The following is a 13,775-nucleotide window of genomic DNA, read 5'->3' as shown; positions in this document are numbered from 1 at the left end:
CATCGAGCTACATCTTGTTTTGTTAACTCCGCATCATCCGGGTCTGAGTCAGACTCCATCTCTGCCATATTGAAATGGAGAACCGCCGCCTTCTGCTGAGCGCCTGAGCTGCTAGCTCTCTTCGCCGTTGTAAATTTTTAAATTTATTTAACTTTCTCCACGCTGCCATCCCTCCTACAAACCGGAAGTTTCACAGTGAAGGTTTTCAATTGAAAATTTTAGGTTTTGAAGATTTCTACTCCCACTCCAGCGGAGCTAGGGAATCAGGCTGCCATTTCCCAGCAGTGACGTCACTTCCTCCTATATGTTTTTATATAAACAAAGTGTATTATGCAATTATGGGCAGCAAGTCAATATGATTAGTAGGCGCATTTGTGTTTAGTTGAGTTAATAAAGTGATGTATTTCAATCACTGTGTTTACTATCATTTGAAGTGGATGTTTGATCAAACTATATTACATTAAAGTAATTATTATCATGATTCAAACTAATGATTTATACATTATGCTGTATTTTTAGTACATTAGTAATATTGAGCACAAAATATTGGATTAGGTTCCCGGTTTTTAGTAGTTAAAATTTAATGCCAAGAAGTGCAGAGTGATGCACTTGGGGTGCAGAAACCCAAAAGAGAGATACCGAATAGGAGGGGAAAGATTAGTAACCTCGACTCAGGAGACCTTGAGGTGTTGGTGTCAGAGGATATGAAGGTGAAGAAACAATGTGACAAGGCAAGGGCTGTGGCCAGAAGGATGCTAGGCTGCATAGAGAGAGGGGTATAACCAGCAGAAGAAAGGAGGTGTTGATGCCCCTCTACAAGTTGGTGGTGAGGCCCCACTTGGAGTACTGTGTTCAGTTTTGGAGGCTCTATCTTGCGAAAGATGTAAAAAGACTGGAAGCGGTGCAAAGAAAAGCTACAAAAATGGTATGGAATTTGCATTGCAAACCGTACGAGAAAAGACTTGCCGACCGGAACATGTATACCTTGGAGGAAAGGAGAAACAGGGGTGATATGATACAGATGTTCAAATATTTGAAAGGTACTAATCTGTAAACAAACTTTTTCCAGAGACGGGAAGGTAGTAGAACTAGAGGACATGAATTGAGGTTGAAGGGGGGCAGAGTCAGGAGTAATGTCAGGAAGTATTTTTTCACGGAATGGATGGTAGATATGTGGAATGCCCTCCCGTGGGAGGTGGTGGAGATAAAAATAGTAATGGAATTCAAACATGCGTGGGATAAACACAAACGAAACCTGTTTAGAAGGAATGGATCTACAGAATCTTAGTGGAGATTGGGTGGCAATGCCGGTAATTGGGAAGCAAAACCAGTGCTGGGCAGACTTCTAAGGTCTACACCCTGATCATAATTGAACAGATATGGATGAGCTGGAGTGTAAATTTTAAGGGGCTTCAATGTTAGCTTCAGAACTTTTAGTACAAGAACAGTGCTGGGCAGACTTCTACAGTCTGTGCCCTGAGAACGGCAAGGATAAATCAAACTCGGGTATACATATAAAGTATCACATACCATGAAAAAATGAGTTTAACTTGTTGGGCAGACTGAATGGACCATTCAGATCTGTATCTGCTGTCGTTTACTATATTACTATGTAACTTGAAAACCTGAAAAGGAAGGAAGCTATCAAATCCTCAGATATGAAGTATGACTGACTGGAAGGCTCATAAATATATGGATAGTGAGTGTGCCAAGATATCTGTGCAGCAATTAGAGTCTGACAAAGCAATGAAACAAACACACTGTGATAACTGTGGCATTGTTTCTTTAAATGTATCTGGAAACAGCTCAGAAACAAAACTGTTTAAACGTACTTTCTTATTCCACTCCAAATGAATGAGAGAAAAATAAAAAAGGAATGAAGGTGGCCTGCCTCAGTTCTCATGATTTTCAATAAGTAGAATACAAAAGAACAATGAAAGGAGCTAGCTGGCCACAAGGGAAGCTGCCTGGACTTGCCCTCACTCTCAGCAGGAGTCAATGTGTCTGGCATGGCAGCTTCAGGGAAGCAAATAAAACCCTCTTAAGTGGTGTGGGAACAACTAGGTGAGGCCAGAAGTAGAGCAGAGCCCAATCATAGAGTGTATATGCTGCTCCTGTATGCTCTGAATACCTTTTATCAGGCATACCAAGTTGTGTATGTTTGTGTGTGTGTGTGGGGGGGGGGGGGGGGGTTGCACACAAATATCCCATTTTACAAAAAAGCCATACTGTTTGAAGAAGGGACAGCAGGATGGACGAGGAACACAAAAAGATAAATGCAAGTGGTCTTAGTGGTCAGACCCTAAAGTGAGATAAAAGCTTCATGAAAAGAATGCTGCTATAGTGTTTTATGAAGTTGAAAGGAGGACAATGTGTTTGCTGTGGAAGGTCTGGATTAGAAGCCATTGTGAAACAGCCACCTTTTCTAGTTTAAAGAACCTGGGAAGGAAGGTAAAATGATGTATCATACCTGATAATTTTCTTTCCCTTAATCATAGCCGATCAATTCATAGACTGGTGGGTTGTGTCCATCTACCAGCAGGTGGAGATAGAGAGCAATCTTTTGCCTCCCTATATGTGGTCATGTGCTGCCGGAAATTCCCCAGTATGTCGATATCAAAGCTCCATCCGCAGGACTCAGCACTTAGAGAATTACATCCACAAAGGGACACTCTGCCCAGCTCACCACCGCCGAAGCGGGGGAGGGGAAATATTCCAGTGCACCACCACCGAGGCGGTGGGCGGGAAACCACACCCGCCGACGCGGGGGGAACTGGCTTATCCTTCTACCGCAACCGCGGGAGGAGCTGGCTTACCCTAACACCGCCAAAGCGGGAGGGATACAAAGCTACCCTACAGCCGCACGAAGCGGGAGGGAGCGCCGGCATAATTTAGTCAATCCAGCCACCGCCGAAATGGGGGGAGAGGAAGCAGCAGCTCACTGTAACACAAAATCGTCTCAACTCAAAGAGACTTCAATTGGAAGAACTTCAACACGAAGTCCTCGTGAACAGGAAATGAAGACTGAACTTGAACCTGAAATATAACCAGAACACAAACAATACAGATATCTGGGAGGGGCTATGGATTGATCGGCTATGATTAAGGGAAAGAAAATTATCAGGTATGATACATAATTTTACCTTCCCTATCATCAAGCCGATCAATCCATAGACTGGTGGGATGTACCGAAGCAGTACTCACCCAGGGCGGGACATGGAAATCCCTGAATGCAACACTGAAGCCCCAAACTGGGCCTCGGCCCGAGCAGCCACATCCAAGCGGTAATGTCGTGAGAAGGTATGAGCCGACGACCAAGTAGCCGCTCTGCAAATCTCTTCCAAGGAGACAGATCTGGACTCCACCATCGAGGCTGCTTGTGCTCTAGTAGAGTGCGCCTTCAGCTGAATAGGCGGAATCTTCCCTGCCGCCACATAAGCTGACGCGATTGTCTCCTTGACCCAACGTGCCACTGTAGGCTTAGATGCCTGCAGACCCTTACGAGGGCCTGCGAACAGCACGAACAGATGATCCGACTTCCGGAAATCATTGGTCACTTCCAAGTATCTGATGATGACCCGTCTAACATCCAGGTATTTGAGCGCAGGATACTCCTCTGGGTAATCCTCCCTACGAAAGGAGGGTAGGTAAAGCTGCTGATTCACATGGAATCGAGAAACAATCTTGGGCAGGAAGGAAGGCACTGGGCGAATCGATACTCCTGCCTCAGTGAATCGCAGGAACGGTTCTCTACACGAGAGCGCCTGGAGCTCGGAAACTCTACTGGCTGATGTGATAGCCACCAGGAAGACTGCTTTCAATGTCAGGTCCTTCAGCGATGCCCTTGGCAAGGGCTCGAAGGGCGGCTTCTGCAAGGTCCGTAGTACCAGATTGAGATTCCACGTAGGCACTATCGAGTGCAGAGGGGGGGGGGGGTGCAGGTGATTAACTCCTTTGAGAAAGCGTACCACATCCGGCTGTAAAGCCAGGGAAGCCCCCTTCAGACGACCCCTGAAGCAAGCTAGAGCCGCCACCTGGAATTTCAGCGAACTGAGCGACAGGCCTTTCTCCAGCCCCTCTTGCAGGAACGCCAACACTGAAGATATTGGAGCAAAGGTGCGCCAAACCCTGCGTAAGTGGTGGAAGTAGAGCGCTTCCTAGCTCTCAACAAAGTGGCGATGACCTTGTCTGAGAAGCCCTTCTTCCTCAGCCGCTTCCGCTCAATAGCCAGGCCGTAAGACCAAAGGGGGAGGGATCCTCCATCACCACGGGACCCTGATGTACATAAGTACATAAGTAATGCCATACTGGGAAAAGACCAAGGGTCCATCGAGCCCAGCATCCTGTCCACAACAGCGGCCAATCCAGGCCAAGGGCACCTGGCAAGCTTACCAAACGTACAAACATTCTATACATGTTATTCCTGGGATTTTGGATTTTTCCAACCCCTTTTTAAACTCTGCTAAGCTAACCGCCTTCACCATATTTTCCGGCAATGAATTCCAGAGTTTAATTACATGTTGGGTGAAGAAAAATTTTCTTCGATTTGTTTTAAATTTACTACACTGTAGTTTAATCGCATGCCCCCTAGTCCTAGTATTTTTGGAAAGCGTGAACAGACGCTTCACATCCACCTGTTCCACTCTACTCATTATTTTATATACCTCTATCATGTCTCCCCTCAGCCGTCTCTTCTCCAAGCTGAATAGCCCTGGCCTCCTTAGTCTTTCTTCATAAGGAAGTCGTCCCATCCCCGCTATCATTTTAGTCGCCCTTCGCTGCACCTTTTCTAATTCTACTATATCTTTCTTGAGATGCGGCGACCAGAATTGAACACAATACTCAAGGTGCGGTCGCACCATGGAGCGATACAACGGCATTATAACATCCTCACACCTGTTTTCCATACCTTTCCTAATAATACCCAACATTCTATTTGCTTTCCTAGCCGCAGCAGCACACTGAGCAGAAGGTTTCAGTGTGTTATCGACGACGACACCCAGATCCCTTTCTTGGTCCGTAACTCCTAACGTGGAACCTTGCATGACGTAGCTATAATTCGGGTTCTTTTTTTCCCACATGCATCACCTTGCACTTGCTCACATTAAACGTCATCTGCCATTTAGCCGCCCAGTCTCCCAGTCTCGTAAGGTCCTCTTGTAATTTTTCACAATCCTGTCGCGAGTTAACGACTTTGAATAACTTTGTGTCATCAGCAAATTTAATTACCTCACTAGTTACTCCCATCTCTAAATCATTTATAAATATATTAAAAAGCAGCAGTCCTAGCACAGACCCCTGAGGAACCCCACTAACTACCCTTCTCCATTGTGAATACTGCCCATTTAACCCCACTCTCTGTTTCCTATCCTTCAACCAGTTTTTAATCCACAATAGGACATTTCCTCCTATCCCATGACCCTCCAATTTCCTCTGTAGCCTTTCATGAGGTACCTTGTAAAACGCCTTTTGAAAATCCAGATACACAATATCAACCGGCTCCCCTTTGTCCACATGTTTGTTTACTCCTTCAAAGAATTGAAGTAAATTGGTCAGGCAAGATTTCCCCACACAAAAGCCGTGCTGACTCGGTCTCAGTAATCCATGTCTCCATCCGGAAGTGCCGAACTTTCAAGGCCTGATTGACTCCCTTGAGGTTGAGAATAGGCCGAGCAGATCCTTCTTTCTTTGGCACCACAATGTAAATGGAGTAGCGCCCCTTGCCAAGCTGATCTACTGGCACCGGGGCCACCGCGTCCAGGCGGATCAGGTTGCTCAAAGTCTGCTGCACGGCAGCTGCTTTTACCTGAGACTTGCAAGGACAGTTTACAAACCCGTCTCTTAGGGGTCGGCAGAACTCTAGCTTTTAGCCGTCTCTGATGACCTCCAGAACCCAAGCGTCTGAAGTTACCCTGGTCCACTCGCCCAGAAACGAGGACAACCTTCCTCCTGTCTGCACTGGGCCATGGACCAGGTCCCCGTTATTGGGTACGCAACCCTGGGGGCGGGCCGGAGGACGAACCTCCGGGACGGCGGTCCCTACGAAAGGAATGCTGCTTGGGGGAGAAGTTCCGTTTGAAGGAAGCGGAGGCAGAGGAGGCCGACTTGCCCGGGCGATACCGACGGGCTTCCTGGAATCGGCCCTTAGAGGGACCAGGACGGGCACTGCCGGCCCGAGCCCTGACCTCCGGCAACCTCTTGCCCTTGGACGTGCCGAGCTCCGTCACGATCTTGTCCAGCTCGTCCCCAAAGAGCAGCTTGCCTTTAAAAGGCAACTTGGCTAGGCGAGATTTAGAGTCATGGTCAGCAGACCAGTGCTTAAGCCAGAGCCACCGCCGCGCAGAGACTGTCTGAGCCATGCCCTTGGCCGAGGCTCTCAAAACATCATACAGCAAGTCTGCCAAGTAGGCCAAACCCGACTCCAGGGTTGGCCATTCCGCCCTCCAGGAAGGGTCCGAGGGGGAAGCCCGCTGCAAAACAGTCAGGCACGCCCTAGCCACGTAGGAGCCGCAAATCGAGGCTTGCAAACTCAGAGCGGCCGCCTCAAAGGACGACTTTAAGGCCGCCTCCATTCTCCTGTCTTGGGCGTCCTTCAGGGCAGTGCCACCTTCCACCGGCAGTGTCATTTTCTTAGTCACGGCAGTGATTAAGGAATCTACCGTGGGCCAGACAAAGGCTTCCCGTTCCCCCTCAGGAAGGGGGTACAGACGGGACATAGCCCGGGCTACTTTCAGGCTCGCCTCAGGGGCATCCCATTGCGCTGAAAAGGTCTGCATGGCTTCATGAACGTGGAAGGTTCTAGGCGGGCGCTTCGTTCCCAGCAGAACCAGTAGAGGCTGAGAGAGAGCCTTCCTCTGGAGAGGCAATCTTCAAAATGCTCCAAAAGGGCGCCCAAAAAGGGCGACTCTACCTTCGATCCCCCCGCTTCCCCGCTAGGCGCACGAACGAGTTCCGGGGAGCGTCTTTTCGCGTCCTTGCCATCTGCGGCCATAGCCACATGGAGACCATTCGGGGAACTCCCTGCCCGCTAGTAAAAGGTAAAAATTACCCGCTTCTTGCTCCGAGCAGCGACGACTTGTTCCAGTGAGCAGCTGCAAATGAATGTCCTTTTTGAACGTTTAAAAATTTTTTTTTTTTTTTTTTTTAAACGGAGCCAGCGGGAGGGGGGAGAAAAGGAGGGACCTGGCACCACCAGGCTTGCACTTGCTCACGAAGAGCCCTCAACCCCAGGTACTCAACAAAACCTAAACAATTAGGCTTGGAGACCTAGCCAGAGCTGCTGCTGTGTAACCACACACCTGCTGAGATAGAGAACATACTGGGGAATTTCCGGCAGCACAAGACCACATATAGGGAGGCAAAAGATTGCTCTGTATCTCCACCTGCTGGTAGATGGACACAACCCACCAGTCTATGGATTGATCGGCTTGATGATAGGGAAGTCTGTATTGGTGAAAGGCAGGCAAGCTGAACTAATCCTGCATTAAAGTTATACCAGAGTTGCTGTATATCACCTAAAAAACAAACTGACCAGATGACCAAGATAAAAACATCCTCTTACTAAATGAATGTTGAGACACTAAGGCAAATTTAAAATTCTGGCGGTATTAACAGTACAGGTTGAGAAGAGTAATGTTTATCATTATCTGGGCCTCTGCTGGGATTTTTGTTGTATAGTAATCTATACACACAAAACTCTTTCCTTAAATAAAAATTACCATATTGTTTCTAAAAAAATGCCCAGGTTATTACTAGAAACAATGGGTATTCTGAAGTCTAGGGTGAGCTACTAATGGAGGCATCATTTCTCTCCTCCACCCCTGCTCCCCGCAATGACCACAATTTCTGTCCTCCATCCTGCCTCCACCCCCCCCCCCCCCCCCCACTGGTAACTGGCACTGCTTTCCTCCACTCTCCCCCCAACCCACCGCACAATGACCGGATCCTCTCTTCTCACCTCTCCTCACGGTTATGGTGCTGGGTCAGTGGGGGCCTTGAGCATCTGGTGCATGCTCAAAGCCCCATGCTGGCCCAGCACTAGAATGGTGAGAAAAGGTAAGAAGAGAAGGTCATTGTGTGTTGGGGGGAGGGGGGAGAAAGGGTGGAGAGCTGAGAGCAATGCCAGTTACTGTGAATTCCTGGAGGTAGGCTATTAGAGAAATCTAAATTTGTCTTTTAAGATGAAATTTACAGGGATTTTCAATGTAGAAACAGGGGGTTGGGCCATTATTAGAAACAACATGGGTACTTGAAAAGGATTCCTGAAATAGGAACCTTTCATCAAAAACATATTAAAACAAGTCCTCCAAATATTTCTGGTCGGACAGAAATCATTGATTTTGTTAATCCAACACAGTTGTCACAGTGTTGGTCAATCAACCCTGAAAAGCCAAAGACTGCACGATTTATTGTCATTGTATTTCTCAATGTTGTAAGCACACCTTCCTCTGGCTGCCTCATCAGGAATCCCCAAGCAGATTTCTCGATCAAATCTGCCAGCACGCCTCAGCGCTGGGTCCAGCGAGTCTGGCCGGTTAGTTGCACCAATGACAAGGACCTGGGCAGTGTCTGCCAGATTATTCAAGTCTGAGAAAAAAAACAACACAAGAGTCCTCAACAGACCTTTCCAGATTTCTTCAAATTCAGATGCCTATCTGCATGTTACATACAATCTATCAAGGTTTCAGAGATTCTGCAGCCAAAGAATTAGCAATACCAAGACCAGCTGATTTTACCTCACCAAGAAAACACTCATCTGGCTTCTGCATCTCGTATTTGAGGGTAATCCGCCATAATTATTTTACATTCTGCTGCTAAGTGGTGTCTCATACAGGTAGGTCCTCAAGGGCTACAAACAGGTTTGGTTTATATATTTTGGTTATTTTAAAACCAAATAATCTAGAGCTACTGTTTACATCAGAGACATCCTGAAAACCAGGTCTGCCAGACCTAGAGAAGCAGAGTTTGATACTCTTGGCTAGTAGAGTTTGTAAACAAAATAGCATACCCATCCTTTATCTGAGATGTTATGCCAGTTCTCTTGATGACTTTTTTAAATTTTCATCTTTATTACCAGAGAAAGTTTGACAGTGAGTTTAATTTACTTCATATTAATAGAAAGTGCATGCTGTTCTAAGTAGCCCCAGCCTGCCCATGGCTGTGAGGTATGTTACAGGAACATTTCTTCCAGCATGACTCATTGCATGCCTACACAGAAGACTCAGTCAACACTCCTGAAGATATACTGCTATAGTCACATCTGCAGGCAGACATGCCAAGTCACATGCATTCAAGACCCTTCTCTAGCCCAAGTGGCCATGCTCTCCGGCAATCTGGCTCTCTACACTTTCCTTCCCCTACTCCTGCGGTTTGTCATCTTTCACTTTCTGCATTCCCCACCCTCGTGGTCCTCCAACCTTGCATGTGGCGGAAGCGATGCAGAGATGCAACTTCCAGCCAGCGCAGGGCCTTTCTTCTGATGCGTCCCGCCTCCTCTGATGCTACTTCTGTTTTCTGGGATGGGATGTGGCAAAGGGAAGACGCTGGATCAGCTTGAAGCTACGTCTCTTCAGTGCTACCACAAATAAGGTTGGAGGACCACAGGAGCACAGAAAGCGAGCGATACCAAGCCACATGAGTAGGGGGAGGTGAAAGCAAAGGATGCTGGGAGAAGGAAGAGGTGCGAGGATTGGGGGGAGGAACAGCTGCCAAGTTGGAGTAGGGGCAGGGGGAAGAGCAAGATATGCTGGGACCTGTGGAGAAAGAAGGAACAGAGAGAGGTGTTGGACCTGCAGACAAGAAGACAGAACAGGAGCGAGGGAAGAGAGGGAGAAATGCTGAAATATGGGGGAGGGGCATAGGTACACAAAAGAGTTATGTTGGACAGGGCAAGAATAGGAGATGCTTAACATGGTGGGAAGACAGGGGCAAGGACACAAGTGTGATGCTGGATAAGATAGACATGGAGAGAAAAGAAGTGCCAAATGATCAAGAAGACTCTAGCAAGACAGCTAAAAGAATACAGAGGACCAACAAAATAAGAAAAATAAATGAACAGACAAAAAAGGTAGAAAAAAGAATTTAATTTTCTATTTATTGATTAGAATATGCCAATTTTTGGCACATGCATCTAACAGAACTGGTTTTAGACATGACGACTAAAAACTTCAACATTGGCCTTCAGTCTCTAGCATACCAGTAGTAAAATCTCCAGCTTTGGAATGGACCACACTTGGTGTCTCTGCATCTGACACTGTAAGAGTTACAAAAGCTAAATGAAAATACTTTCTGCGCATCAATGTTTGCAGAAAATAAAGAGACACAGAAAGAGATAGAATCTAGAGTCAAAAGGCTTCAGCCCCTGAACATCAGGACTTCTCAGATGCTGCAATATGTCTAAGAACAAACACACAGTAGGTATATGGCTGTGTGCTAAGCAGCATTAAGATTGTTTTTTCAAAAGAGTAATCATCTGATATTCTGAATACTGCCACTTTTATGCTGTTATTTCTAAGAAAGAACAACCTTCATGCCCAAGAAAGTCAGCAAAAGCAGAACATACATACATACATACATACATAAAGGAAATCCTTCTTTTAAACTAAATGGGCCAAGTTAAGGCTCCTGAGTTCCACTGTCATACTCTGTCCTCTCATCCCATTAGCCCACCTAGAGGAACGTGCATACAGTTTCCAGGGCTAATGGGATGAGAGGACAGAGGGGTTGCTCTGGAAACCATATGTACATGCCTCTGGGCGGGCTGTTGGGATTAGAGGACAGAGTATGACAGTAGTAGAAATGGGTCAGCGTTAACTGCTCCACAAAGCTTGAGAAGAGAGATGCTGCCAGGGTTCTTCATTTCGAAACTGAACTTGCTTTGAATCAGTGGATGCTGGAACTATGGTAGCTAGACTTTTCTTGTTGGAAGACTGCTCCTGAAGAAGATGCCATTCGAAACAGAAGTTAAGTTGAGCAGCTACCCTGTTTAATATTAAGATAAGTACCAGCTTTATTTATTTATAATTCCTTTTTGTTTTTGAAATTGGACATTTGTGGTATCCTCGGACAGCTTTGCTAAATCATGATGTTAATGAACAGTTTGAACGCTTTGCACGTTTTATGATTTGGTATTATGGCTTAATATGTACAACTTTGGAGGTGAATTATGATGCAAGGACAGTGTTGTAAGAAGCCTTATGTATTGACAGCATTGACGTTTAACGGCTCTCGGAGTTGGGTAAGTCTTTAATGAATTCCTCTTTACACTTAAAAAAAATATAGATATGTGTTCATTCTGTGATTTACAGGGTGCGTTATTTTGTAATCTATATATTTTATACCTTCCCTTTTGTATTGGTGTTGGGTATACTGGTATTCCTCCAATGTAATAAAGGGCAGCCATATCTTCTCTCATTTGGGCAAGGCCCGTCTCTGATCAGTTACAAGCCTCTCCATCTCACAAATGTACCAGAGCATGTTATATCATTTAATCAATGGTGGGCAACAGGGGTGCTTCCAGGCTTGTGCAACCACAGGACAAGCAACAATGAAGCACTGCTTAGCAAACAGGCGACCATTTCTCCTGGCTCCTGGAGAGGCTTATTCAAAAGAAAAAATGCAGGATCCTGGGGAATAGCATGCCCAAGCCAGTGCTGCATAAGAGCTTAGACAGATTTCCAAAAAAGCAATCACTTTTAGACAAGACCACCAGATATGACCCATGCTCGCCACAATTACGTCATTAACGTGACAAGACTGTGGCATACATACTGATGAAGACATATCGGAGTCGAGCGCCAGCGATAAAGAACTTTCATACAATTCTTTTGAATGTTCACAGCACTAGAGGATGATTGGTTTGCAACTGCTTAAAGGGTTGTCTAAATAATTCTTGTTCCATTTTCTCGGCACAGTTGCTATCTGCTGATTACATTGTTTGTACAATCTACTGTCCCATTTAATAAGGTGCGCTCTAATAAAAGCTTTAAAGCCATCCCAGATCATGCTTAAAGATGTGTCCTGAGTACTATTATTAGAAAATATTCTGGTATCAATTGAAATAAATCTGCAATTACTTATTTTTCCTCCAGGATTGTAATTTTTTTTATCCATTTTCCCATTTACAAGTGAGTCATACTGGAGCATGGTCAGACCACACTATAGATTCAATTATCGAACAGGACCACACAAGGCAATATCGTTTCATCACAGAACAGAGTGTCTATGCAAAAATGGTGTTTGTGAGGAGCTGAATAAAACATATATTGACGAGTTTTGGAGTTAAGTTTCCTCCATACATCCACTAGGCCAAACCTGTTCAAAAAGGACTTGAGAGCATTCGATCCATTCTGTGATATTGTGCCTGGTAAGTGTTGTCCAAGGGTGGGGGGGAAGAGCCATATTAAATCTCCATCTATAATCCATTGTCCTACCCCCAATTGTAATAAATGGTTTTCCAAGTCTAAGTAAAACTCCTTCTGCTTCTTATTAGGTACATACACTGACGCAATATTGTATAGGCAACCTTGTATATCAGCATGAATGGCAACAAAGCCCATAGGGTCAGCTATAGTTTCCTTCACCTGGACTTGAGCTCCCTTTGCAATCAGTATCCCTACGCCCCTCACTTTTTTATTCAGGTGAAAGGCTAATATGCCATCTGCAAAATGTTAAGAGTGCATTAGTCTCTCAATTCTTCTCTTCAAATGTGTCTCTTGCACTAAACGAACTGCTGCTTAACTTCTCTAATAAGACACTGACACATAAAAGAGGAGTTCAGGCCTTTGACACTAGAGTGTCACTATCTTAAAATCCACCATTTCAAAATTATTAAAATAAGCACTTTACAGTCTGCAACATATTTTAATAACATAAGGTACACATTCTGCACCCTGTATCCTTCATTCCCTTCCTCCCTTACCTATGGCCCCATTCCCCAACCAACAATCTCCCATCCATCACCCTCACTAAAGATGAGTGATAGAAGAGAACAGAAACTGGAGAAGGGACCCCACCTCACTGGGACAGAACATTAAGTAAATATATGTAGTATTCTACATCGGTGCTATCAAAATATACAGGGTAAAATATACTAAATCACAGATCCTGTGCAATTATCTCTTAAAACTAGACAAATAGCTAAGACTTAATTAATACAAGATGCTTCAATTATTACGTCAGTGATCCAATATGACCTCTGGGAAACTGGCAAAGTTGGCTGCACAGACATCCCCTTCCTGCTGTGTTCTCTATCATTTTGGTGGCGATTCCCTAGTAGGGGACGATTTTTGCGGGTTCTCCTTGCATGACCATCACCCAAGTGACTTCATGATTGCGACTGCAGAATCTCTAGTGGCAGGTCTGTTTTTTGGGGGGTTTTTTTAAACTTGTGACACAAACACTAAGCCAAATAGAAAGGACCACCTATATCTTACGTGTTACTCATGCAACTTCTCTGTAATATCCCTTCAGTCTCTCTATTTCTTCAACGTTATAGGTGACAAATCTGGGTATATTACAATTGAGTATGAGTCCCAGAAGAAGTTGTTCCGTTTTCAAGCTGCTGGTAACAGTCTTTCACGGAATAGCTGTGGACATACACCAGTATATCCTTTGGTACATTAGGACGTATAGTTCAAGGACCCGGTGTGCTCAATAAATTTTAATGCATCTGGGGCCACGGACACCCCTGACTTTTTCTAGCAGTGCTGAGGAGAGCTCTGGATCACCTCCGCCAGTGCCAGAGTACTCTGGACTTTCCGGGATACTTCTAAAAT

The 13,775-nt window shown here is 45.4% G+C and overlaps 1 protein-coding gene across 1 annotated transcript in view; it reads right to left on the bottom strand.

The window, feature by feature from the left end:
* NVL (nuclear VCP like) overlaps nt 1-13,775 on the bottom strand; it is a 258,431-nt gene that overhangs the window by 179,348 nt on the left and 65,308 nt on the right. The window contains 1 exon segment of the mRNA XM_030194664.1: nt 8,442-8,586. Within this exon segment, the coding sequence (XP_030050524.1) occupies nt 8,442-8,586 (145 nt within the window).

The sequence above is a fragment of the Microcaecilia unicolor genome, chromosome 3 (assembly GCF_901765095.1).
Source record: "Microcaecilia unicolor chromosome 3, aMicUni1.1, whole genome shotgun sequence".
Lineage (NCBI taxonomy): Eukaryota > Metazoa > Chordata > Amphibia > Gymnophiona > Siphonopidae > Microcaecilia > Microcaecilia unicolor.
Note: the sequence above shows the minus strand (reverse complement) of the source record. Positions and strands in the feature narration are given on the sequence as shown.